The 23,762-nt window shown below is 45.8% G+C and overlaps 3 protein-coding genes across 3 annotated transcripts in view; 2 read left to right on the forward strand and 1 right to left on the reverse strand.

The window, feature by feature from the left end:
- Positions 1 to 23,762, forward strand: part of LOC111940938 (uncharacterized) — a 776,486-nt gene that overhangs the window by 617,607 nt on the left and 135,117 nt on the right. The gene's annotated exons all lie outside the window — the stretch shown is intronic.
- Positions 1 to 23,762, forward strand: part of CHD1 (chromodomain helicase DNA binding protein 1) — a 365,725-nt gene that overhangs the window by 102,801 nt on the left and 239,162 nt on the right. The gene's annotated exons all lie outside the window — the stretch shown is intronic.
- On the reverse strand, positions 13,807 to 20,107 carry LOC147648165 (uncharacterized). The gene is made up of 6 exons (XM_086868265.1): positions 19,007 to 20,107; positions 18,575 to 18,759; positions 17,375 to 17,495; positions 15,630 to 16,296; positions 15,165 to 15,279; positions 13,807 to 14,795 (listed from the first exon to the last, which is right to left on the reverse strand). Exons 1-4 carry the CDS (start codon positions 19,962 to 19,964, stop codon positions 16,286 to 16,288), a joined length of 1,275 nt encoding a protein of 424 aa, XP_086724391.1. The 5' UTR covers positions 19,965 to 20,107; the 3' UTR covers positions 13,807 to 14,795; positions 15,165 to 15,279; positions 15,630 to 16,285.

A 23,762-nucleotide genomic window follows, 5' to 3' on the forward strand; every position in this document is an offset into this window, starting at 1 on the left:
TCCCCTGTTTAATTTGGCTCATCACCAAAGTAGAGCAAGGCATGCAAATAGTAGTAATGCCTACAGACTCAAAATCGGCTACATCTGGAACGGCACACAAAAAAAATAAAAATGAATGAGTGCTAGAAGCTAGAAAACAAGAATTATTGCTCAAGCCAAATGATTTATAAAAAAAGAAGAGGAGGGATTTGTTATAAATTTGTACTGTGTATTGGCTTTCGCAGATGAATATTATATATTAAATACTTTTTAGCTATGCTAACAAGTCTTAAGTTTAAAAGAATTTCCTAGGTACAAGGCAAGGAAACCCCAGAGGGCAAGGACACTGGGGCCCAAGCTGTTATCAGGAGAACAATAGAACCCAAACTGTTATCAGCGGAAGATATGAAGACCAGCTGCCCTCAGGGGAAGGATGAGGGGCCCAGGCTGTTATCAACAAGTGACCATCTGCAGCAGAAAGGAAACCAAAAACTCCAAAATAATGCTGACCAGCTAGACCAGCAAAAATTATGCCAACCAACAGAAAATAAAATTGAAAAAAACATGATCCAAGAAGGTGGAACCAGGGAGGGGACATGCTTGAATATGCATTAACCTCTCACAGCAAGGATGGTATAAAAAGGGTGTTCCCAAGATACCAGGGGTGTTCCTGGAAACCCACCAGGGCACCCGGCCGTTTTAACCCTTTGCTTTATTTCTTTTGTCTCCTAATTGTCTTTTGTTTATATTAAATTCTTTTTATAATTTATTAAGTGAATCTCGTTCTTAAGACGTTTAATTATACACAAACACACACTACTTTAACTATATAAATATGTACATACAAGCACAGTGTCATGGGTAGTTCACTTTAAAACAAGGTCCCCTTGAGGTATGTACCAGGTCTCTCTATTCTTTTGCACTGCTCACCAAGTGCAACCCAGTCCCTGAGCAAAGATAACCCCACAGATGGGATAGTCTTTGCTGGAGGCAGAATTAACTCAGTTTTTCTCAGCATACCTCTCATATGTACCACTGGAACCTTATCTGTTGTTCTAAAGGGCTCAGATTGGGCAGGGCCTGCTCGGTTAGTGGAACCTCGGGTGTTCACCAACTATGTGGCTTTTGCTAAATTAATCTCCCAGTTCTTGAAAGTCCCCCCACCCAGTGCCTTCAAGCTGGTTTTAAGCAGGCCATTGCACCGTTCAACTTTCCCAGCTGCTGGTGCATGATAAGGAATATGGTACACTCACTCAATGTCATGTTCCTTTGTGTTAGCTGGAAGAAGCTTTTGCTTCTTTTCAATAATCGCTCTATATTGGAACCTACCAACACATGAGATGGAACTGCATGAAAAGCAATTACATTTAAATTGTCACCATAATTGCTTGCATTGTCAGTTTGGCAGTGTTTGTAATGTGCTTGTGTTTTCATTCCAAGCGACTTCCTGGGAAATTGAGTATTAGTAAAAATACTCTACATATTCTTAGGTTTGATTTTTTTGCCCAGATTGTTTTGTCTTTTTACTGAAAAATTGTGTGGGAATAGATTTTATGGGTGTACAATTTGTACAATTTTATCCTGAGAGTTGATACAAGAATTTATACGTATTTGAAATCATACAAATATATACTAACCTTCCCAGTTCTGCCTCAGAAGGCTTTAGAATTATTTTGATTTGGCTAATTTTTTTGAGTTACTAATTAGTGAACTAAAGAATCTCAACAAAATACCAAAATGTTACATGAAAAATAGCAGTCCCCCTTCTTAAACAGGAGGGATAACTATGTACTGCAAAGAAAATATGAATAAAATACAAAAAAGCCTTCTACCAAATTTCAAGCCAACCAAATATCCCTAACATACCATTGAGTTTCCTATGTCCCAGAAGAACATTTTCATTTTACTTTGCTTCTTTTATTTATGCTAATCAGTGTGGTGACTATAGCACATTCCACAATGCACATGCTTCTCAGTTGTAGGTGCAGAAGGTGATGAGGGCAATTTCCTCACTAAAATTCAAAAGGAAAAAGGTACTTGGGATGATAGAACTAAGTTTAAAAGGGAATTAATTTTGGTTTTTATCTCACCAATAATAAAGCCACAGTTTCTGTTTGTGTTAAAATTAAATTACAACAGTGCTATCATTGGTCTCCTGGAAAACACAGTAAAGTCCTGATATAAAGATATCTGTTTGCATCAGAACCCTTTGTAGGAAAATGTTGTGACAGGACCTTTCACCCCTGCGGCTTATCTGCAAACGAGGTTGGAATAGCTTGCCTTTTGGAGAGTTATCTCTGCTGAGATGACAAGCCAGCAATAAACATCCTGCTTTGAATGCATGGGAAAGGATAAGCAAAAGTTCTGACAGGCAGATACAGCACTTTTATGAACTATAGACGGCCACTACAATTTTCATAAAATCAAAAATCTCTTTCACACTCTCTGCGTGTGTGGGGAGTTCTCCTTGAGGTTCAAATGTCAATGCTGAGTTACTCTCCTAGAAGCTGAGTGAAAAAAGGCTTCTGCACACAACCGTAGCAATGGGGAACAAAGTCCCATGGACCTCTTTATTCATCCGAAGAAGATCCTTTTATTGTAGCAAACTGCAGGTCGCATAGTCGGGGAGAGCTGGTTGAGGTTGAACACCGGTTGAGTGCCGTTTGGTGGTGAGGCAGTGATTGGTTGGGGAGATGCCAGGACCGTATGAGCAGGAAGCTGATTGGATGCAGGGACACGTGAGCAACAACGCTGCAGCTGCAGCAGCCAATGAGTGCCTTCCAGTCAGTAGAACTTAATAATTTTAATATACTTAATAGAGGTAAAAAATATTCTTATCTCCTACACAACTAATAATAATCAACTATATCAATCAAATATGGTAATCAACTATTATTTATTGGTAAGTGGCACTGGCTCCTAATCTTATTTCTTCACTAGCTGTAATATATTTATTATCATGCACTGTCTTGTGAATCTACTAGTAGTGTTTCTTTTGTTTATCCTGGGTACTGAGAACTCTGCTTAGTCTGCTCTTCCTTATGTTTATGCAATAAATATTTAATGTTGTAATAGACTTGATCTGTCATTAATAAGAACTTGTGAATGAGATTGCGTTTGGGGGTGCTGGCTGCAAGCAGCACTCTTAGAGCAGCAGAGAAAAGACAGGAGAGAAGTTAGTAAATCAGTAAGGGCTAGCCACTGAGAAAATGAAATTACTCCCATATTTTCCAGGAAATTTCATGCTGAATTACAACATGTTGGACCCCAGGGTCATGGAACAAGGAGGGCCAGCTGCCTTGCAAGGGTTGGAGAAACAGGAGCGGGTCACGGCAACAACATAGGACGGGACAGTGGCTCAGCCCTGTCTGCAGCTACCCTGCAGTTATTCCTTCCTGAGAATCTCTCTCCAAGGTCACTAGCGGGAAGGGGCAGCCTTCAGCTGCACATCAGTACCTGCCATATGACCCTCAGCCCCAACAAAACCTTCAGGAGAGAGGATACACTCAGGGCTGTGACAATTCCTGTGAAACTCACAGTATAACAGTTCCAAACAGTCAGATGTCAATTGACACTGTCAATAAGGTACCGGGAACAAAAAAAAAGCAATCAGAAGTGCTGCAGCTTCAGTATTTATCTCTACATTTCATAATTATCAGCATTAACTATCACAGACCTACTTTCTGCCTCCCACAGATGAGTTGGTGAATACTCACATGTCTTTAGAAAAAGACAAAAAGGGTCTTCAAAAAGTTTGAAAATCTATTCATGGAAGCGCAGAAGAACTGTTTAGACTTCATCCTACATGAACTGAATGAAAAATCTTGTCTGGGTTACTCTGAAACATTCAAAACCTCACTTTCACATGGGAAGTTAAGTAGTACTTGGGTTTTTGAATATAAATTTCCACCTGTTCACTACTAGATGTCATCATTCTCTGTGATGTTACAGTAGGTTTGTTCAGAGCAATATCTGTTCAACATTTGAATTTTATATGCAAAACACACATACAGAAGTAAAGTTTTAAATGTTTTTATGTTCAAATTTTACTTAGCAATTACTTTTCTTTTTCCGTATTTCTAATCCTTATAAACAGTATCACAAAATTATTCACTCCTTATTATTACAGAATAGGTATCCCATGTGGTTAAAATGTGCAAACATATGCAAAATGTAATTAGCCATTTTTTACCTTTTAAAGTATCATTGCAACCCTGGAAACTTAAGAAGCAGCTGTATTTCATTTACTTCCGTGGTGATGGGTTGTCTCACAAATTTTGCCTTGAGTAATAGCCTTTGAGTGGACTGAAATATGTCATTGTCACACTTCAAATACAATAGCTCATTGATGAGGCTTGGAAGTCTAAATGAAGAGCAGCTGATGCACTGAAACTTATGTCAATTTTCAGACTTACTGTCAGACGTTCTGTATTGAACATGAACACTGGTAAATGCCACTATTTCCAACTACTTTAGAGTATGATACATGGGGGAGAGTACAATGCAGCTTAAAGGTTTTGATGATCTCTCAATACAGTTCTGGATGCACACCTGATTCTTTCCTAATAATGCAAGACCAAAATCTGAAGAATCAGACTGAAATTACAAAGGCTTTGAAGAGCCTGAATTGAGTAATGAGTTTTATTGATCCTGGCTGGAAGGCTGCTGTACAGGGAATTTACTGAGCACACAGCAGTTAATCTGAGAAGGCATCTCCCTAGACAATCACTTCCTCACCACCAGTGCAGGTGCTGCACTCTTCACAGCATGTACAGCTTCTCATTCACACCTCTATTGTGCTGGGAATACCCCTTGGCCACGGGATGAAGCCAGCTAGTGATAGTGGAGGAGATTGTAGGCAATTCCCTCTTGGCATCACCTGCATCTCCTTGACTTTATCTGCAAGTGAAGGTGTTTTCATTACCTCCTTGAAAACATTTTTTTTTCCCTAGCAATAAAAAATACGTATTAGATTGTTCTCTTCTAATAAAATCCTGCAGGACCTCTACAGACTGTAATGCTCAAGAATGTCTTAATGGAAAGCATGTGTATACTGTGTCATTCCCTGAAAGGAAGCCTATGTGATGCTGCAAAACTCAGTTTCTAGCACCTGAAAGACATAAGATTATTCTATTTTTTTCTTCTAGTGTTAGCTTATTTACATGGCATTTTAAAACAATTTGTCACAGAGCCAGAGTACCTGTCTTCACAACTTCTTCACTTCCTGTCATCACAACAGCACTGTACATACAGACATATGGCAGGTATTAAGATCCGTAATTCTAGCCCAATGCATTATGAATGGGTTTCAGGCCCCCCAGCTTGAAGCTGGATCCTAAAAGCTTACCATCCTAAAAGCTGGGTGGCCTTCCCTGAGATGAAACTTGTTAGGTTTGGCATAATGGGTCCAAATCTATATGACCTTGATAATATGTTATTCCAAAAGCAATTTATATGTTACTGCACTCCATTGAAAACTTTTTTTTTTTTTTCCAAGAGGGATTGTCATATGGCAGCTTCAAGTGTCTTCACACAAGCTCTTCATATTTACTCTGCTTTCTCTAATGCACCAGGTGGTACAAAACCTAAGCAAAATCAAGTTTTGAAAATCTATTACAAGAAACAAATAGAAAACAATAATACAGAAGCTAGAATGTTATATTCTAAAAGGGTTTGTCCTTATTTCCAGCTGATATTGCCTGATGTCTCTGTTTATCTTGGCTCATTACTTACCTTCTAATTTCTAACTCTGAAATGAAATGATTAAAGTTTTTTCAATTGTAAAAGAAAACAAGCAAACATAGATTCTTGATGCAATGATTTTTGCTCTAAAGCTGTTGTTCACTAAAGTGCTATTTACTGCTATTTACAGTAGTAAATATCTCCTGATATAGTACTATGATGTCATAATGTAAAGTGCATGTTTTCAGATTTACATTCAGTTCAGTAACAAGTCACCACTCACAACCAAATGACAGATAGATTATTTATTGTTGCAGTCCACAACCACAGGATCGTGTCCAGGGAAGCTACAGTTACGGGGACCCAGCCTAGGATAGGAACAAGATGGGATTTCTCTGTTCATGAAACCATTTATTCAGCCTGGGAACAAACTCATTCAAGAGACAGAGAGTGCCGAACAAAGGCAGGGTGAGGGGTTTTGATGGACAAAAGGGTGGAGTTTAGGGTCAGGGACCACTAAAAACACAGCAAGGGAGAAAACCCAGGGGCTTAAACCCAATCAGAACTCCTGGGCTGCTCCTCACAAGGGGTCTGGGGAGGGATATATTCATCCAGGCCTCACACGGCCCATTCCCCCAATGCAGGAGGTCAAAATTCACACTAGCCAGGCAATTCAGCCCTACCTCCACTTCAGCAATGCTTATCTAAAACTAAATCTTTGCTTCTCTGAGACACCTCACAACAATTGCTCTTTTCTTTTTTTTTTTTCTTTTTTTTTTTTTCTTTTTTTTAATCAAATTTTGATTTGGAGCTTAAAATGTTCCTGAAACTTACACCATAAGAATTTCAACTCCCTCACAAAGCACCTGCCTTGCTTTGTGGAACACTAAAACCCAACAACAAAAGACATTAAGAAAACAAACAAAAACAAAATTAAAAACACTTAAATCTCAGACTACAGCCGGGCAAATTAAACAGTGATGGTACTTAATACAAATATAATGGGGGTTTTTTTTGTTCAGTCTCTTCCAGGTCTGCATTTTCTTTTAGGAAGGGTGCAGTGTTTTGATCTCCTCTTACGAGGGGCAAAGTTCTTAAGTGTTCAGCTTTGGCTCTGGTCCTGAAGATATGGGTGTTGCACTTTAGATGCTCTTGGCCAAGCGCTGGCCTTCGGAGCTCAGGTTACAGTTTTGATTTCCCCGGAGGGGGCATTGCCCACGATGGAAAAGGGGCAGCCCCCAGGGGTGGAGCAGCCGCAGAAAGGGGTGGAACCAGAGCTAGAGTTACTGGGGGGAAGGGAAAGTTAGGGGCCAGAAAAGAAGGAGCAAGACCGGAAAAAGGGATCCCAGGCCATGTGGCCAGCGCCATCTTAGGAAGGGGAGGAGGGGCCTGGGACGGACTTTCCTGGACAGGGAACAGGGAATATGGAAAGACAGGGGATGAACGAGGACATGGGACGGCAGGCAGACAGCAGCAGACCTGCATCACTCTGGACGTTCTCTGTCCCTTGCCTGCCTTCAGGAAAATGGGATGGGATGGGAGAGAGACACAGGGGTGACAGGGAGACGGCAACAGCCCCAAGCCATCTTGGCATTTTTCACCCTTTGTCCTGCCCTTAGGAACAGAGGAGAGGGAAGATACAGGGAGGTATACACCAAAATAAAACAAATGAGGGACTTCACAGAAGCCAAAACACAGGGAGAGCCATACCATCCATAATCATACATTAGTGTTAATATCGTCCATAAGTGTCCTTCCCATGTGTTCTAAATTGTAGTGACAAAAACAATGAGCCAAATTAAGGGATTATCCATAAAAATCAATTTATTAATTCAGCAAGCTGTTGAACAAGCAAAGCAACACTGGGTGAGCCGGGGAGTCTCCGCTCCACCAACAGCGTGCACTTTAGCTGAAGAAGTTCCCCCTTATATACAGTTCCTGTATATGTGTCTTCATTACCTCTTCCTGGGTTGCATCTGCACTTGTGCCGCTTATTGCTAGGTGCTCGTTCTCTGCCTCCTGGTGGTCGTGGGATGAAGGCTTGTAGTCTTCCTCAGTCAGGAATTCATTCTCGATGTGAGTGCGCAGGCGTTGGTCCTATACCAATTATGCAACTTATAGTATACGTGTCCTAATAAGGAGATGTTCTTATTCTTGTTTGTACAGCCGGATACTGCGGTTTGGGCTTTTTGCAGTTTCAGCAATCACGTTGTATTAAATTTGATTAACAAACAACAGCAATCTATTCCACCATGTATATAGAAAAAATAAAACCGCCCATCATACGTCTCATTGGGTGACGCTAGATGTTTGTCCCAGCACCTGGTCTCGGCCCCCCACACCTCCATAAGCCCTCAGGCACTCTCAACTTGGCTCTCCTGCCAGGTATTCTTGAGTGCTCATTTCTAAGGCAAGGGTCTCACTGGCTCTCAAGCCATCAGCCTGGGATTTACTGAGTGTCCATGGAGCCAGTCTTGCTGTTGTTCTGGTGCTTCACTGGATGCATGCATTCTTCCACCAATTTATGTTTTACACATAAATCACAAGTGTAAAAAAAACAAGTTTTCAACATGCTTTTGTTAGCAACTTCAAATGTAAAATATGTCTACACGTTTGAAGAACTTGAGCTATTTCAGATACAGCATCCTGAAAGCTCTTTTGGCATGTCATTCCAAATATGACCACCCAGCAAGGCAGAAAGCTCCCAGTGGCAAAAAGATGAGTATATTTTTTCAACTAGCTGTGCACTCACACAACAGAAATTTCAGGTCTATTTTTTCCTTCTAAATTTTTTTTTAAAAAAAAAATAATTTTTTTTTCCTATTTTTTTTGCATTGGAGAATATGAAGAGAGGATGAAGTTTACAGAAGCTTATGATTGCCTCTCCATTGCTCATGGGTTCCCACATATTGTCAAAGAAAATGCTGACTTCAACTTATTTATTAAAAGAAACAACAGGTACTTTTCATCTTATCATTTACATACATACAAGTTAATAGCTTCTGTCTTTCTGGAAGTAACTTTAGGCCACTTTGGGGGTGTTCTCCTTCTATCCAGCTTGTCTTGAGTCCCAGTTGGCCCTACCTTCTCTTGCCCTCTTTCCAGGTCTCTTTGTGAGGAGGCCAGCCCTGTCACTTCAGTCGCTGCCCTTTGGGTGACATGCTGACACAAGTATTGCTGGTCTCGTCAAATTTTGGAGTAGTCTTCTGGACTTGAGTGTTTTAAAAATGACCTGTCATCTTTTCCTCTGTGTGCTTTCTCAGAAAAATTGAGACCCGTTACCTAGAAAATCTCATCCCAATTCATCTTAAATCACTTAAACCAGAACCTGAACAACAAATGATCCACCTCGGTGGGATGGGATTTTCCATCAAACACAGTGTAACAACCAGGACAAAAATTATCCCAGGTACCAAATTACAAGGGAACTTCTAATGAATGGGCAAAAAGGATGTTGTAAATGGAATTAGGAGTACGAAAACTAGGTCCCTTGAGATAATAACAGTTTAATTAAAAATGAATACAATTCAGTAAATTGAATAGTAATTCAGTGTAAAAGAATATAGTTCAGGAAAATAATACAATTTAGAAAAAAAATTACAATTGATAGATAGAATTTGCCAGGAATTCAGTACAATTAAAGCGTAAGCAAAACTGACTGGGGTATGGGGAGGGCTTGTTACTCCACCTCACGTCCAAAACCGACCGGGGTGCGGAGGCTTCCCACCCTGCCTCACATACAAAACAAAGCACTTCAAGCTAACCTTACATGCTGTGTGCTTATACATATTCATGAATGTTTCCCGTAAGCTTCCTCCTGTTTCCAGTTTTTCTGACTTTACCTCACTATTCCTCACGGCGCACGCGTCAGTTATTGTTAGGGGGCCTTCAGTCTTCTTTTGGTGGTCTTCTGGCAAAGGCTTCTCCTTTTCCTCGTTGTCCTTTGGATAACCTTACAGGTTTGCGCCTGCGTACTAAGCGTTGTGTTACGTGAGTCTACGCATTAGTCTGATATTTACTGATTTTTAGGTCCAATGCCTAAAGTGGTTCTAATTTTGACCATCTCAAGGCCGTTTTCATCTTGGGGCATCACCCAAACTACATCCTGTACCTCAGTTTTAGCATGTACCATCTATAAAGCAGTGCATCTCTCTTGGAACACTGATTCTTTTGATTGCTTCTAATAATCACTTTAGTAACAGTTACCATTTAGTTAGCACAAATCAATTCCATTTATTACAAGGAGAAGACAGGAGTTCAGAAAAGAAGGGACATTTTTCTTCATGTTTCATTGCCCTGATTTCCCACATTTGTGCTGCTCCATCCAGAAAAGGCTCTTTTTGAGGACCTCCTGACCACATCTCGGTGAGGCGTGAGAAACACATGAATACTGGCCCAGTGCCCTACCAGAGATGAGGAAGCAGGTGGTTGAAAAGTGGATGGTCCATTGGGCTGTTTAGTCACCCCCATAGTAGAGTTATGGTTACATTGACTCTTCCACAGTACTCCGTGGCTAAGAATGAAGAGCTGCCCTTGGCTGTGTTTAAAGGATACTGAAACTTCAAAAGAAACGTGCTTCTCTTGTGTGTGGCAGCATGACTCTTGCCCAGTTTTCTACTGAGGTACTGGTAGAATTTAATGTCACTTACAAACACCCCAAGGTAGATGATGGATGTTGCATTTCAGTGTTTGGGCCAAAAATTGGTTTAAAAATTAGCAACAGAAAGGGTTGTTAATTTTTAGGAAAGAAAAATTCTTAAAACTGTGGTATATGGTTTTCAATCAAGATTTTGTTTTTCTAAAAATTACTTCTTCCCCGTTTAAAACTACTTTGTAAAGAACATATGTCAATGTACAGCATCTGACCACTTTCAGCATCATTGTTCCATGTCTTTCCTTTTTCCTCCAAGGCACTGTAACTTTTGAATCACAGTAATTTTTCCCACTTTGAAAATGAAACTTTAGTGTTTTTCCTACTGGTGGATACTTACCAGTTCCAAGTTAAAGAACAGACAGTTCGGAAAGTGAAATATGCTTTGTGTAAATGTGGTTTTTTTCACTGGTTTCCTGGTATTACATGCAGCAGGGCCAACATTAATACAGTCTATACGGACTTATTTTTGAGAAGCTCTTAGAAATTATTATTATTTTCAGTATATCTGCAATAAATTAGTGTGTGTTTCAGCTGCAACTCCCCTGCGCGCTCTAGTGCCAGCAAGATCTCCTTGCAGTGTAGGAAGACACAATTTTTGCTTTCTGGTTTGCACCCAGCTATGTCACTGTACTGGGGGTTAGGTGTCTGGTGTTGGGAAGGTAGAATTAGAAAGAAATTATAAACATGACTCTTTAGCCAGAAAGGCTAAGGAAGAAATACAAATGACAGCACGGGGTTTGAATAATTCAAAGAAACCGGGCTGGTATGCCAGAACACATTCTTTCCTGCAATAAAACCAAGCTGAGACCCCTCATCCCAACCTTATAAGGAAAGCTCTGAAGGACCCTGAGATAACCAAAAATATGCAAAAACAGCGATTTCTATAGGTTGTACACAAATGTTACTGTATTAGTATACTTAGAAAGATTGGTTAGTAAAGGAATAGAATATTCAAATGTATAGGTTATATAAGTAATTGTAAAAAAGAGTTTGCTCTCTTGGTCTCTCTTAATGCTCTTAGTCCTCCTAGTTCTCTTATCTCTTAGCTCTCTTAGTCTCTCTTGGCTGTCTTAGCTCTCTTGGTCTCTCTCTCTTTTTCCCCGGCTCTCTCACTTCTGTTCTGTTACTTTCTTAGCAATCTTAAGTCTTAAACTCTAGTATTCATGTTTTACCCCCTTTTGTATTGTTCTCTCTGAGCCCGCTTTGAGCTCTATCTGCTGGCTCATAGCAGGCTCTCTCTCTCTCTCTCTCTCTCTCTCTCTCCCACGCCCTGAAATAAACTTCTAACACCTAACTCAATTAAAGAGGTCTTTGCCGTGCCTCAGACCGTCCCCAGAAAGCATCTCCTACAGATGGGCGAGCCAGCCAGGAGCAGATCGTTTTCTTCAGCTCTAAGAGACCCTCATGGACGGTCACTATAATGTATCTGTCGTGCCTGCCTTCCTGGTACCGTGAGCAAGGACCACGCTGCTTAGCAGCGAGTTGGGCCGAAGCTCTTTAAAGTTGCAAGGGGAGTTCCTGAGTCCAGAGACGCTGAGGATCGGTGTCTTCTGGAGCTCTGGGAGACTCAGCCCGGGAGTGGAGCACAGCGAGGTGCCTGGCACCGCTCGGTGCTGTGCTGGAAAGGGGTTCTGAGCTCGCTAGTGTTGCAAAGCGACAGCTGACAGCGGAGCTTGGTGAAGGAGCCCGAGAAGCAGCGTCTGGAGCCGCAGCAGGGGAGCCCGGCCAGCGCCCATGGAAAGCCGGGTTTGGATACGCTGTTTCCTCCGGTACTGAGGTTAGTGCGCACAAGTTTTAGTCATGGGACAATCTTACTCCAGTCATGACATCGACCTCTATAAGCGACTAAAACATTTATTATGCTCTGAGTCCAATAATTTACCGAAACTATAGAATTTAAGAATTTTAGAATTGACTCTACTTCCCCAACGCTGACCGCTCAGCTGTATTTACTAGAGACTTTTGGGACACAGTCGGTATTAAACTCTTTAATAGCATCTCCCACCACAGTAAGACAGCCGCGAACCTGATCCCGGTATGTGGTGCACTTATAGAGCTCTTTACTAATCAGCATCAGCCATTAAGAGCTGTCATGCCGGATCCAACTCCGGCCGCGTGTTTGTCCCTGGCCGCGGAGACCCGAAACGTGGCCAGGCCCATTCCCGCCCCCCGAAAGTTACTGACTCCAGCGTCCCCCGTCCCGCATGTCCCTGCACCACCTCCCCCAGCCCTCGTGATTTCGCAATCTGTTCCTGTAATCCCATCCCCCTCGGTGAATCCTGCGGCATCCCCTCCCCATCCTTATCCCGCTCCCGTCTCCCATGTTGCAGCCAGCGAGCACCTCACCCCGTGTTCCGCGTCCCCCACGAGCCTGATCTCCAGCGTCGCAACCCCCGCCCCTCCCGCGCAGTTCCATGCTGCCGTCATTGCAGCCACCACTTCTATTGTAACTGCACTGCAAAGCCACGCTGCACCCCTCTCCCTAAGCCCTCCGCTGCCTCCTGCCACTGCGGAGCCTTCCCCGCCATGAGCAGCGAGTCCCGCCTGGGCTCCTGCGCCGACACCAACCCGCTGCTGGCTCTAACCCTGCCGTACCCACGCCGTCCCCGCCGTGCCTGCATGCTCTCTCCTGCAGCACCTCCCGACACCACTGCTCAAGCTGCACAACTCCCAGAACCGGCACCGGTCCGAAAATCCCCTATCTCACTGTTCCATTTCCCTCCACCTCCCGTTTCTCCGCTCCCTGCCGAAGCTCCAGCCTGCACTGCCCAATCCAACCCGACCCCATCAGCTCCCCCCACCTCACCCGGCGTTGTTCCCCTTCTGCCCACCCGAACCGGCGTGTCCCCACTCCCCGACCACACAACCCTCTCTGCTGTCCCCCCGCACTCAGCGCCCCCCAACAAACTCCGCTTCCACCCCTTCCCTCGCCGCCCCCGTAGTTTCGGGCCCCGCCACCCCGCCCACCCTCAGCATTGTAGTTCCCGCGGCTCCGCTCCCTGCCCCCTGCCGCCCCTACGCCCCGGTCCCCGGCGGCCCTGCCGCGGGGCCGCCGGTTCCAGCAGTCCCGCCTTCACCCGTCCCTCCTAAAAATCCTCAGCTTGTTACTGCAACCGCCGCTCCGACGGCGCTTCACACGTCCGCTGACCTCCCACCCCCCGCTACAGGCCCCCCTCTCAACCCCCCCGTACTGCCTTCGTCCCCCACAAGCGGTGCTTTCGCAGCACCCGCAAAGCCAAGAGCCCCACCGCCACCGCCCTCCAGCGCCGCCATTCTAAGCTGCGCTGCCCAGCCCGATTCACAACTCCCGCCACCACACACCGCTCCCCCATGCTGCCCTGCGGTGCTGACGTCATCCACGCATGCGCAGTCACAGCCGATATCGCCGATGCTGGGATAGGGAGGGTCCTGCCCTCGCTCGCAGACACCCGTCTTACAATTACAAATGGCTACACCTGCGCTGCCAATACATTACACCATAGAAATCTCAGTTAAGGGTCAAAAAAGGCATTTATTAGATTATTAGAACAATGCTATGTAAAAATATACAAATATTGTTATGCAAGAATATAGAAATATACAAGTACCAAATTAAATTATATTAACAAATCATAATTTATTTCCAGCCTCTATAACTCACGATACATAAAAATCAATTAGATGTTTAACAATTTATTACTAAAAACATACGGCCCATATAGAAATACAAAAATATGCTTTCCCTTTCTAAATAACATTGTACAAATAGTGATCACAGCTGACAGAACTATACAACTCTACCACTCCATACACATTTCAATGGAACTAAATACACAGCTATACACAAATACATATAAATGTGTATAACTATAACTATCTACAGAAGTACATATGGATTAAATATTACATACAATATAAATAAACATATATATAAAACAGACCTATATAAAAAATTATAAATTTTTATAAGTATAAAAATATCAAGCTAGATATCCATACAACTGCATCAGTAGAAATGTACACCTATACATCTGGATACATATATAATTCCACATAGAAATGTCAATATACAGATAAAAATATAAAAATACACATATCTACCTATGCAAATACCAATATACCTATTTAAAGAGGCAAAGCACTATAATTGCATCAACAGAAATAGATACCCACACAACTGTATACATAGAAGACAGATTTTAACACAACTATAACAACATATATGTATACTTATATACACATATGTAATTATAAACAGGTATGTGTATATATCCATACATATGTACAAAGAATATATCCATAAATAGAAAAACATATATAGGAAATATTCCTATACAAATAGGAATATACATATATACATATATAAATATCCGCATAATTATTCCTCTTTATGCCCTCTTTAAACAGAGGAAACTCAGCCCTCCCGTCTTCAAAGCCTCTCCCTCTGTCTCTTGCTCCTGTGCACAGCAGCTCTCCTGGACAGGGACAGCAGATGGGACATCTGGGAGGCAAAGGGAATACTGAGTCAGTATTAAGACCTTTCCCTTGGCAGCACCTGCCCTTCCAGCAGGGAAGGGAAAACCTCAGAGCCTCCCCAGCAGGGCTGAAAGAACAAGCAGGCCAAGCAGGCCAGCGTGTGGCGAGCGCGGGCGCGGCGGGACTGTCCTGCATCCCCCGGCAGGCCGGCACAGCTCCCGGGCCCTGCCGGCACAGCTGCCTTGCCCAAGGACAGCCCCTGTGCCGGCCGGGGCAGCAGCGCTGAGCAGCCCCAGCACGGGCAGGGGCCGCTCCTGCCCAGCCGGGCAGCGCCCACGGCCAAAGCCCACGCCACCCTCAGCCCTGCCCGGCCTCACTGGCCCTGTGGCCTCACCCAGGCTCTCGGGGTGGCAGCAGCAGTTCCCTGTTCACTGCTCTCGCTCCTGGCCTTCAGCTTCTCCCTGCTGGCTCCTGGCAGTGTCTGGCTGGCCTCAAGGTCTTCAGGACAGCTGTGGCAAAAGCGGAGGCTCTGGAATTGGTTCCGAGGCCTGGCAGAGCTGCAGTCCCGGACCCCTCTGTGCTCCCTGCTGGCCCCTCCATCCCCTCAGCCCCGCCGTCCTCTTGGCAAACTCCCAGCCCCCCCTTCAGTTTCTTCAGCCCCTCACAGTTCTCTCACCCCCCTCAGTCCCTTCTGACCTGTTCTGTCCGCTCAGAGCTGGCATCTCCCTCTGCCTGTGCCACTTCCCTGTCACCTCAGTGCCACCATCGCCCTCTGCTCCCCCACAGCCCTCAGTGCCCCCAGCAGCTCAAGGTCACCGTCCCTTCAGCGTCACCGCCTCCTCAGCCCCCTCAGTCTCACCGTCCCTCAGCAGCTCCTCAGGGGACAGTGCCTGGGGCCACCGGCAGCTCCCACCGCTCCAGGGACAGCCGGGGCTGGAACTGCTGCTCCACCTGGCCCGGCCCCAGCTCGGACCCAGCACAGGAACAGGGGACAGAGGGGGCACAGGGGAAAAATCAAGAGGTGAAAAAGGCAGCCGAGGGCAGAAAGAGGTTAAAATGCAGCCTAAGGCTACACAAACATAAACCTAGCCCTCTGAACATCTATATTTCTCTTCAAATATAACTATCTGCATTTATAAATAGAATTTTAAGTATGTGTATATATGTATATTAATTTTACTCTAGACATATATAAATTTAAATTAGAAAATCTATAAATGTAATTCCATATAAAAATATATATCACATCTATAACTAGATTTATCTACCCTTAACTATGCAGATCACTAAATAGAGATCTCATATATAATTATAATCTATATTATATATAAATATATAAAAGAATTCAATCTATAGAAACAGAACATTAAAATCGATAAACATAACTGTAAGAATTACTTAACAGAACTATAGAAATCTATACATGTAGAACAGAGGGATTCTACCTGCCTGATGGTCACAGGCCCTCCCTCTGTCTCTTCCTGCCGTGCAGGACAGCCCTCCGGGAGACATCCCTCAGATGGCATCTGGGAAGCAAAGGGAACACTGAGTCAATACTGGCTCCTGTGGCTGGGGCCCTGTTTGCCTTGGGCAGCAATTGTCCTGTCAGGGACTGGAGAAGATGGTCTGAAAGGCAGACTCTCCCTTGGGAATTTGAAGCCTGCTCTTTAAAGAACAGGGATCCTTCCAAGTTTCCAAAACTGTGTGAAGCATTCAAGTATCTCAATAAAGTCTCGGCACCCACAGTGCAAATGGCACCCACGAGAGCCTGAAACAGAAGACGGTCCCCTCTCCCACAAAGAAGCCCTGACTTGTTTTTTTCCTCCGTGCTGACAGAAAGACCTCAGGCCACGCTGCAGTGGCTGAGGCTGAAGGGTGCTGTGAGCTGAATCATGAACCAGCTCCGTGATGTCAGATCTACAAACTGCCCTCTACAGTGAGCAGTACCTGCTCCAACTTGACCATCAGCTCTGACAGGACAAGCTGGTAGGGAAAGAGCTCCCTACAAGGCCTGCAGGCTGCACCGACTTGGCCAAGGATTGGATCCAAAGGGCTTCCTCTCTCCTCTTAGTCTCACTAATCTGGGGTCCCTCAGGCTTTTCCTTGTGTTACCAGATTTGTCATTTTTCAATTAATTGGCCTCTGATGTTCTGCTCTCTTTGTTTCTCTTGTGTCTCAGGACAGATTCCAGCAAACTGGTACTACAGTCAGCGATTTCGACTTCTGCCCTCATTTTGCACTCTTTTTTTCCCCCCTGTTCCTTCAAGAAGTGCTCAGCCCAGCTTCCCCTGTCACCCTGCAGAGAATTGATCCATGGCTTCAGCACAAAACTGGGACACCCAGCTTGGTAACGCAGCTCCCACAAGGTCAGGTTTATTCTTGGCTCTCTTGTCACAGCACAGGACTCAGTGTCAGAGCCTCTGGAAAAGTGTGGAGGGCAGGGCTCGGGGAACTTGTGCCAGTGCAGGACTTGAACTAAAGGCACCAGGAAGCACGGACCCTGCCGACAAGAACTCAGCTCTTCTGATCTCCCTTCCTGTCAGGGACAGGCTCAAAGCAGCCATGGGCCAATGGGGCTCAAACCAATGTGGGCTCTCTCCTTACCAGGCTCCTCAGGCTCTGGGCAACTGTCATCGCAGTTCTTGGTGCCAGATGAATCTTCCTCTGCTGCAGCCTCGTTCATGGGTTCCCCTCCTGAGGACTCAGAGGCAACATGAATATTCCCCTTGAAAGAAAAGCAGAAAGAAAGAAACCCAAAGATCACTCAATATTTTCTTGGAATCACATCAGGGCTACAATAACCCTTCTCCACTCCCAAAGGACGTGGAGCAGAGGCTGGGGAGGAACACTCAGCACACAGTTCACATGATAAATCTTTTAAATTCAGGATTCCATGGCCAAGGCTAAACAGAAGCTTTTACAAAATGACCTCTGAGGCAAATTGTGAACACAGAAAACCAGAAGACACCAAATGAGGGGATGTGCCCTCATGCTCTGACCCTGGCTTACCCCATGAGCTGTAAGAAATCAGCCAGCAGAAAGCCAGGGGCTCTCCTTGTTGCCAACACAGCTGTCAGTAAGGGCAGAGCTTGCTCCCAGCACTGCCCAGGGCTGTGTGCTGCAAAGCCACACACAAAGCACACATTTCTGGCTGGGAGTCTCACTACCCCACCCAAGCGCTCAGACAATCCATCACAAGGTGGTGCTCTTTGGAGCCCTCTGCTGCTGCTGCCCCATATGTATGACCCCGGCAAACGTTTATGGACCTAGGGTATTTCCAGAATCAAATTTTCCACTGGCAAAAATCTCTGAGTCTAGAGAGTAGCAAAAAAAACCCAAAAACCAAACCACTCAAAAGACAACCAAATACTTCTATTCCACCAAGGAAGTAAATGCTCAAGATTAAGCACCTGCAAATGTTGCTCAGACAGAAAGATATTCTTACTAGGACCAGTTGCAGAATATGCATCCCTTCTGCAGTAGCCCATCCATCAGAATCCTAAATGGTTCAGAGCCTGCCATGTTTCCTATTATTGTGGAATAAAATGTTTTGAACACTGCTATGTGTGAATTTACATCATCACAAAAGACATCCCATTTGAGCATAAGATAATGGTAAATCCAAAAAATCCCACTCCCCACCCTGAGTCTGCCCTTCCTCAAGCATAAATGTACTGCAGGCACTGGGTCTGCACATTAAGAGAGAGAGACACATTCAACTGAAGCAGCTTTTGCTTCTGAGCCACGGAACAGTGTTAAAAAGCTCTCGGTCCAGCCCCTTTTATTCCCATCCAGTGGGGTTACCTGAGCAGAGGGAGACTTCTCAGACAGGGATCTCCTGATCTCCCGAATCATTTTCTCCACAGCAAGGCCAAGATCCAGCGGTGGAGATTCCTCTTCCTTAAGTGTGCTCTCTGCTGAGGCCGTTGATGCTGCTGCACAGGCGGCACTGCCAGGTGGAGCACTGGAGGCTGAATTGCCTGGAGTGGCTGCAAGAATCCAAACACCTTGTGGTCAGGCTCCAGAATGTGGCTTTGGGATGCAGAGCTCTGCTGCTGCCTTGGATGCAACACATTCAAAGGAAAACTAGGCAGAGAATCTTTTCGCCTTCTAGAACCCCCTTGCTAGCAGGCTTAACATTTTCTGTCTCAGAATGACACAGCATTGTGGGAAAATACTTCCAACCGCCAATTTTCAGGACCTTTTGGAAAAGCAAGGCTAGAATTCTTTTCCTACCTGGTGGGTTGTAGGCTGGGGGCTGCTGCTCCCTGTGGAGCTGCTGGAAGCTGCAGGGCTGGATCCTGACCACCTCCCGGTCGGCCGGAGGCAGCTGCTCCCCACAGAGCTCCTGGAAGTGGCTGGGGGGCCCCTCCCGGCCGAGAAACCGCGGCCGCTCCCCGTGGAGCCCGAGCAAGTCGCAGGGCGGGATTCGGAGCAGCTCCCGCTCGGCGGGCAGCGGCCGCTCCCCGTAGAGCTCCTGGAAACGGCTCGGCCCCTCGCAGCGGGCCGGCCCCGGCCGGTCCCTGTGCAGCAGGTGGAAGCCGCAGGGCGGGCGCCGGGTGAGCAGCGGCCGCTCCTTGGGGGGCTGCTGGAAGCGGCCGGGCCGGGGCCTGCGCAGCTCCCGCCAGTCCGGCAGCGTCCGCTCCCTGTGCAGCAGGAGGAAGCCACTGGGCAGGGGCCTGGGCGGCAGCGGCGGCCGCTCCTTGGGGAGCGCCTTGAAGCGGCTGCGTCTCTCCCGCCCGTCCGGCAGCGGCCGCGCCCTCGGCAGCTGCCGGGAGCACCTGCTCCTGTCCCCGCCCGCCGCCGGCCGCTGCCTGCTGGCCGCGCTCCGGCGCTCGATGCGGAGCAGGAGCTCGGGGCGGTCGCGGCGAAACCAGGGGTTTGTGTAGTGGAGCCACGCCCCGGCATCACCCGGCGCAGCCGCGCCGGCCCGGCCCGGCACCTTGCGGAAGCCGTAGCGGTAGAGCTGGCGCACGAAGCTGAGGAACCGCGTGGCTCTGAAGGTGTGCGGGGCTGGCCCCTGGTCGCCGCCCGGGCTGAGAAGCTCCCGCTCGAAGAGGGAGCGGTCAATGAGCAGCCCCTGGGCCTGGCTGTCCCAGCGCACGGAGAGGACGCGGGGGCTGTTCACCAGGCGCCACAGCTTGGCGGGGAAGGTTCTGGCATTGAGCCCGGCGGGGAGCGGCAGCTCCGCCATGGCGCCGATCGACGACTGTTTGCCACAACGGCCGCGGCGCAACGGCCTCAGCCGCACTGGCAGCGCGCGGCCTGAAGGGGAGCGCTGCGCTCGGCCCCGCGCGCGCCAGGCCCGGCCCCGGCACGGGCCGGACTCGGCGGGGACGAGCGCGGCAGAGCCGGGGCTGCGGGCACAGCGCGGCGGCTCCGGGGGCTGGCCGGACACGGCCCGGCAGGGCGCGGGGCAAAGCCTTTCGTTCTCTGCCTGCAGCCGGCGCCCTGCCATCGCTTTGCAGCGCAACACCAAACTGCCACTGCAAGCTCAGGAGCTTTCAGAAAGGGGTCCAAAGAGAGGAATCTCATGGGAAATTCTTCCGGCTTGCCCAGGACAAGTAAAATCGTTCTGTGTTCTGCCTAGCTGAAGGGAGAGAAGAGATACTAGACTGAGTAGCTTTGCTGTTTTGGTTGGGGTTGCAAACAGAGTTGCCCACTTCAAAGCAGACAGGTCCAGTGGGAGAAGGGGAAATGATGAAATCGAAGACATTCTTTTTTGCCCCTTTTCCAGCCAGCTGGCTGCTTCTTTCTCACTGTCTCTGCCTGTCTTCGGCAGATTTGGCACATTTCTCTTTCTTTGGAGACAGAAGAAGCAACGGGAACGGGCAGCAATTTTGTCAGCATTTTCACCAAAGCTAAAATCCTGCCCCCTTGGAAGAATGTTGCTTTATGCAAGGGATTAATCACCTACAGTTAGAGTGAACTTGGGCAGGTGTCTTCACCGAGAGGTTTTGGCATTTCTCGTTCCTCAGTACTAACTTCTTCTCTTTTTTAGTTCCCCCAGCTGGGAGAGTTGAAATGCCAAAAACCCTCCTGCAGCCAAGTCTTTTCAGTGTAAAGGAATACAATTCAGTAAATTGAATAGTTGTGGGGCCCAGGTAACCCACTGATTCAGAGATCCTGGCCCTCCCCTGGAGGCAAGATACTTTCTGTAAGAGAGAGAAAAGTAACACTCCCAGAAATCTTTGAGTTAGTTATGTTAAACTGTTAGACTCCATTGGTGTTCTCCCCTGCCATCCCACGCCGATACTTGTATCCCGGTTTCCCGCCCCTCTCCAACCCTATAAATACCCCAGGTTTTCCCCTGTTCTAGAGCAGCTGTCACCAGCTCCCTTCGCGAGAGCATAGCTGGAATAAAGGCTAATTCTCAGCAGAATGCCACACAGTGCTCTGCTCTCTCCTTCCATGTCGTCTGCACGCTGCCGCTGAGCTGAGCTGAAATTACTCGCCGAGCAGAGGACGTGTCTGTGCCCCAGGCAATCTGACAGTGGATTCTGCCGCGGGAGTTGCAGCACCCTTCCCACCTCTGTTGCTGTGGCAAATAGTAATTTGGTATAAAAGAATACAGTTCAGGAAAAGAATACAGTTTAGTAAAAAAATTACAACTGATAGATAGAATTTGCCAGGAATTCAGTATGATTAAAGCATAAGCAAAACTGACCGGGGTGCAGAGGCTTCCCACCCTGCCTCACGTACAAAACAAAGCACTTCAAGCTAACCTTATTAGCTGTATGCTTATACATATTCATGAATGTTTCCCATAACTTTCCTCTTAGTTACAATTTTTCTGACTTTACCTCACTATTCTTCATGGTGCATGCTTCACTTGTTGTTAGGGGGTCTTCAGTCTTCTTTTGGTGGTCTTTTGGCAAAAGCTTCTCTTTTTCCTCGTTGTCCCTTGGATAACCTTACAGGTTTGCGCCCACGTACAAAGCATTGTGTTATGTGAGTCTACTCATTAGTCTGATATTTACTGATTTTTAGGCCCAGTGCCTAAATTTGTCCATCTCAAGGCTGTTTTCATCTTGGGGCATCACCCAAACTACATCCTGTTCCTCAGTTTTAACATGTACCATCTGTAAAGGGGTGCATCTCTCTTGGAACACTGATTCTTTTGGTTGCTTCTAATAACCTTAATAACAGTTACCATTTAGTTAACACTAATCAATTCCATTTATTACAATAAGACAACCCAAGAATCACACCACAGGCCTGAGACAATTACCCAAACACTTCTTGAACTCTGTCAGGCTTGTTGCTGTGAGCACTTCCCTGGGGAGCCTGTGCCCAGCCACTCTGTGGGTCAAAAACTTTTTTCCTAGTACCCAATTTAAATCACCCTGACACAACTTCATGGCATTCCCTTGGGTCTTGTTTTGGGTCAGCACAGAGAAGAGGATAGTGTTTGTCCCTCTGCTACCCTACCCTGAGGAAATTGTCTGCTATGGGGTTATCTCTCACTAACCTCTTCCCGGCTGCTTCCATCACCTTGGTCTCCTTACTCTGCACACATCCTAATAGTATGATTTATTTAATACAGTGCAGTGCCCAAAACTGTCCCCCGCACTCAAAGTGAGGCCACACCAGCGCAGAGGAGAGTGAGACAATCTCTTCCTTCACTCGACTGGCAATGCGTGGCCTGACGTGTTCAAGGTCAGCCCTCCTGGCTACCAGAGCACCCTGTTGCACATAACATTTTTTAACAAGCTTGGGACAAGATGGAACAGATATTGAGTAGAAGTAGAGGAGATGTCCCAGGATCCAGAAAAGGGAAGACAAAATTTCACTGTCTGTGCTTACATTTTACTTGAGTTCTTTGTGCAGGTGCTTCAAAAGGCAATGACTCATCTGTGCCAATCTCTCTGACCAGCAGTGTCAGTGTCCCATTTGTATGTGTGTCTGTTTCTCTGAAACAGGTGTTTGGTAAATGGAAAAGCAGCAGCTGCATCCCTAAGCCTGGTCAGAGATCTCATGTCCTGGGGCACTGGCTGGGCCCAGCACAAGCAGGAGAGGTCCTATCCTGGACAGCTGGTGGAGAGGTCCTCTCCTAACATCTCTTAATAGAAAGGATAGAATATGGGAACAAAGACAAGAATTACAGGAGACATAAAAAAATAACATAAGTGTAACAATCTAGAGATGAGATGTAACAGGGAAGAGATATAAAACACATTGCTTGAGAGCAGATGATGGATAAAACTTACTCAAATAAACTCTATTATTTTTAATTATGTCAGCTCTTCTAGGAAATTACCTCAAGCTGCAGTATTTAAAGGCTAATTCTTCAATTAGCCTTTAAATATTCAATTCAATTCAATTTGGCTTCTGTGATTTTGTGAGAGTGTTACTTCAGTTAAACATGCAGCAAAGTCAGCCTTAGATAAGCAGTGGATTTAAGCACTCTTGACTACATCTAACCTTCCAGAATTCACTAAATTGCCTTATATTCAGGTAAATTTATAATTAATTCTATAGGGTAATTAGTAGTTCTAAGACAGTGAATGACAGTCATCATAAATCATGAAGACCATTTAGTTCTTATGAAAGATAAGTAATGAATTACATGCTCTTTCCACAATGCAGCCTAATATCTTGAAATGCATGTTTAACTTTTAATTTAATAAGCTAGTGGCACTAGTGTACAAATAAGTGAAAAAAAATTTATATCAATATCCTTAGATCAATAACTGTATTTTTGAATGTTTGACAGTTTAATGTAGATCTCACAGAATAGGCACCACCAAAGAACATGCTCATTAATGATGATCACTCATCCTTCCTTTTGTCAGAGTTTTCAGTCACAGGTCTCTGCCTCTTCAGTCGCAGGTCTCTACCTCTCTTCTGTGAAAGCAATACAAAAATCTCCTATCCAGTGTCAAATTTCTATAAGAAAATCATGATTGACAGTTCCAATGAACATGACTGCCATGTCAGTTAAGCTGGTTCATATTCATATATATTCAATATAGTCTAATATCCACTTAAA

The sequence above is a fragment of the Cyanistes caeruleus genome, chromosome Z (assembly GCF_971803275.1).
Source record: "Cyanistes caeruleus chromosome Z, bCyaCae1.hap1.1, whole genome shotgun sequence".
NCBI classification, from domain to species: domain Eukaryota; kingdom Metazoa; phylum Chordata; class Aves; order Passeriformes; family Paridae; genus Cyanistes; species Cyanistes caeruleus.

What these genes read in the sequence shown, in the direction of transcription:
- LOC147648165 (XM_086868265.1), bottom strand. Translation starts at nt 19,964, where the DNA reads ATGGCGGAGCTGCCGCTCCCCGCCGGGCTCAATGCCAGAACCTTCCCC. An exon ending in CCCAGCCTACAACCCACCAG is followed by an intron (nt 18,760 to 19,006) that starts GTAGGAAAAGAA and finishes GGATTCTTGCAG; the next exon opens with CCACTCCAGGCAATTCAGCC. An exon ending in AGAAGTCTCCCTCTGCTCAG is followed by an intron (nt 17,496 to 18,574) that starts GTAACCCCACTG and finishes TTTTCTTTCAAG; the next exon opens with GGGAATATTCATGTTGCCTC.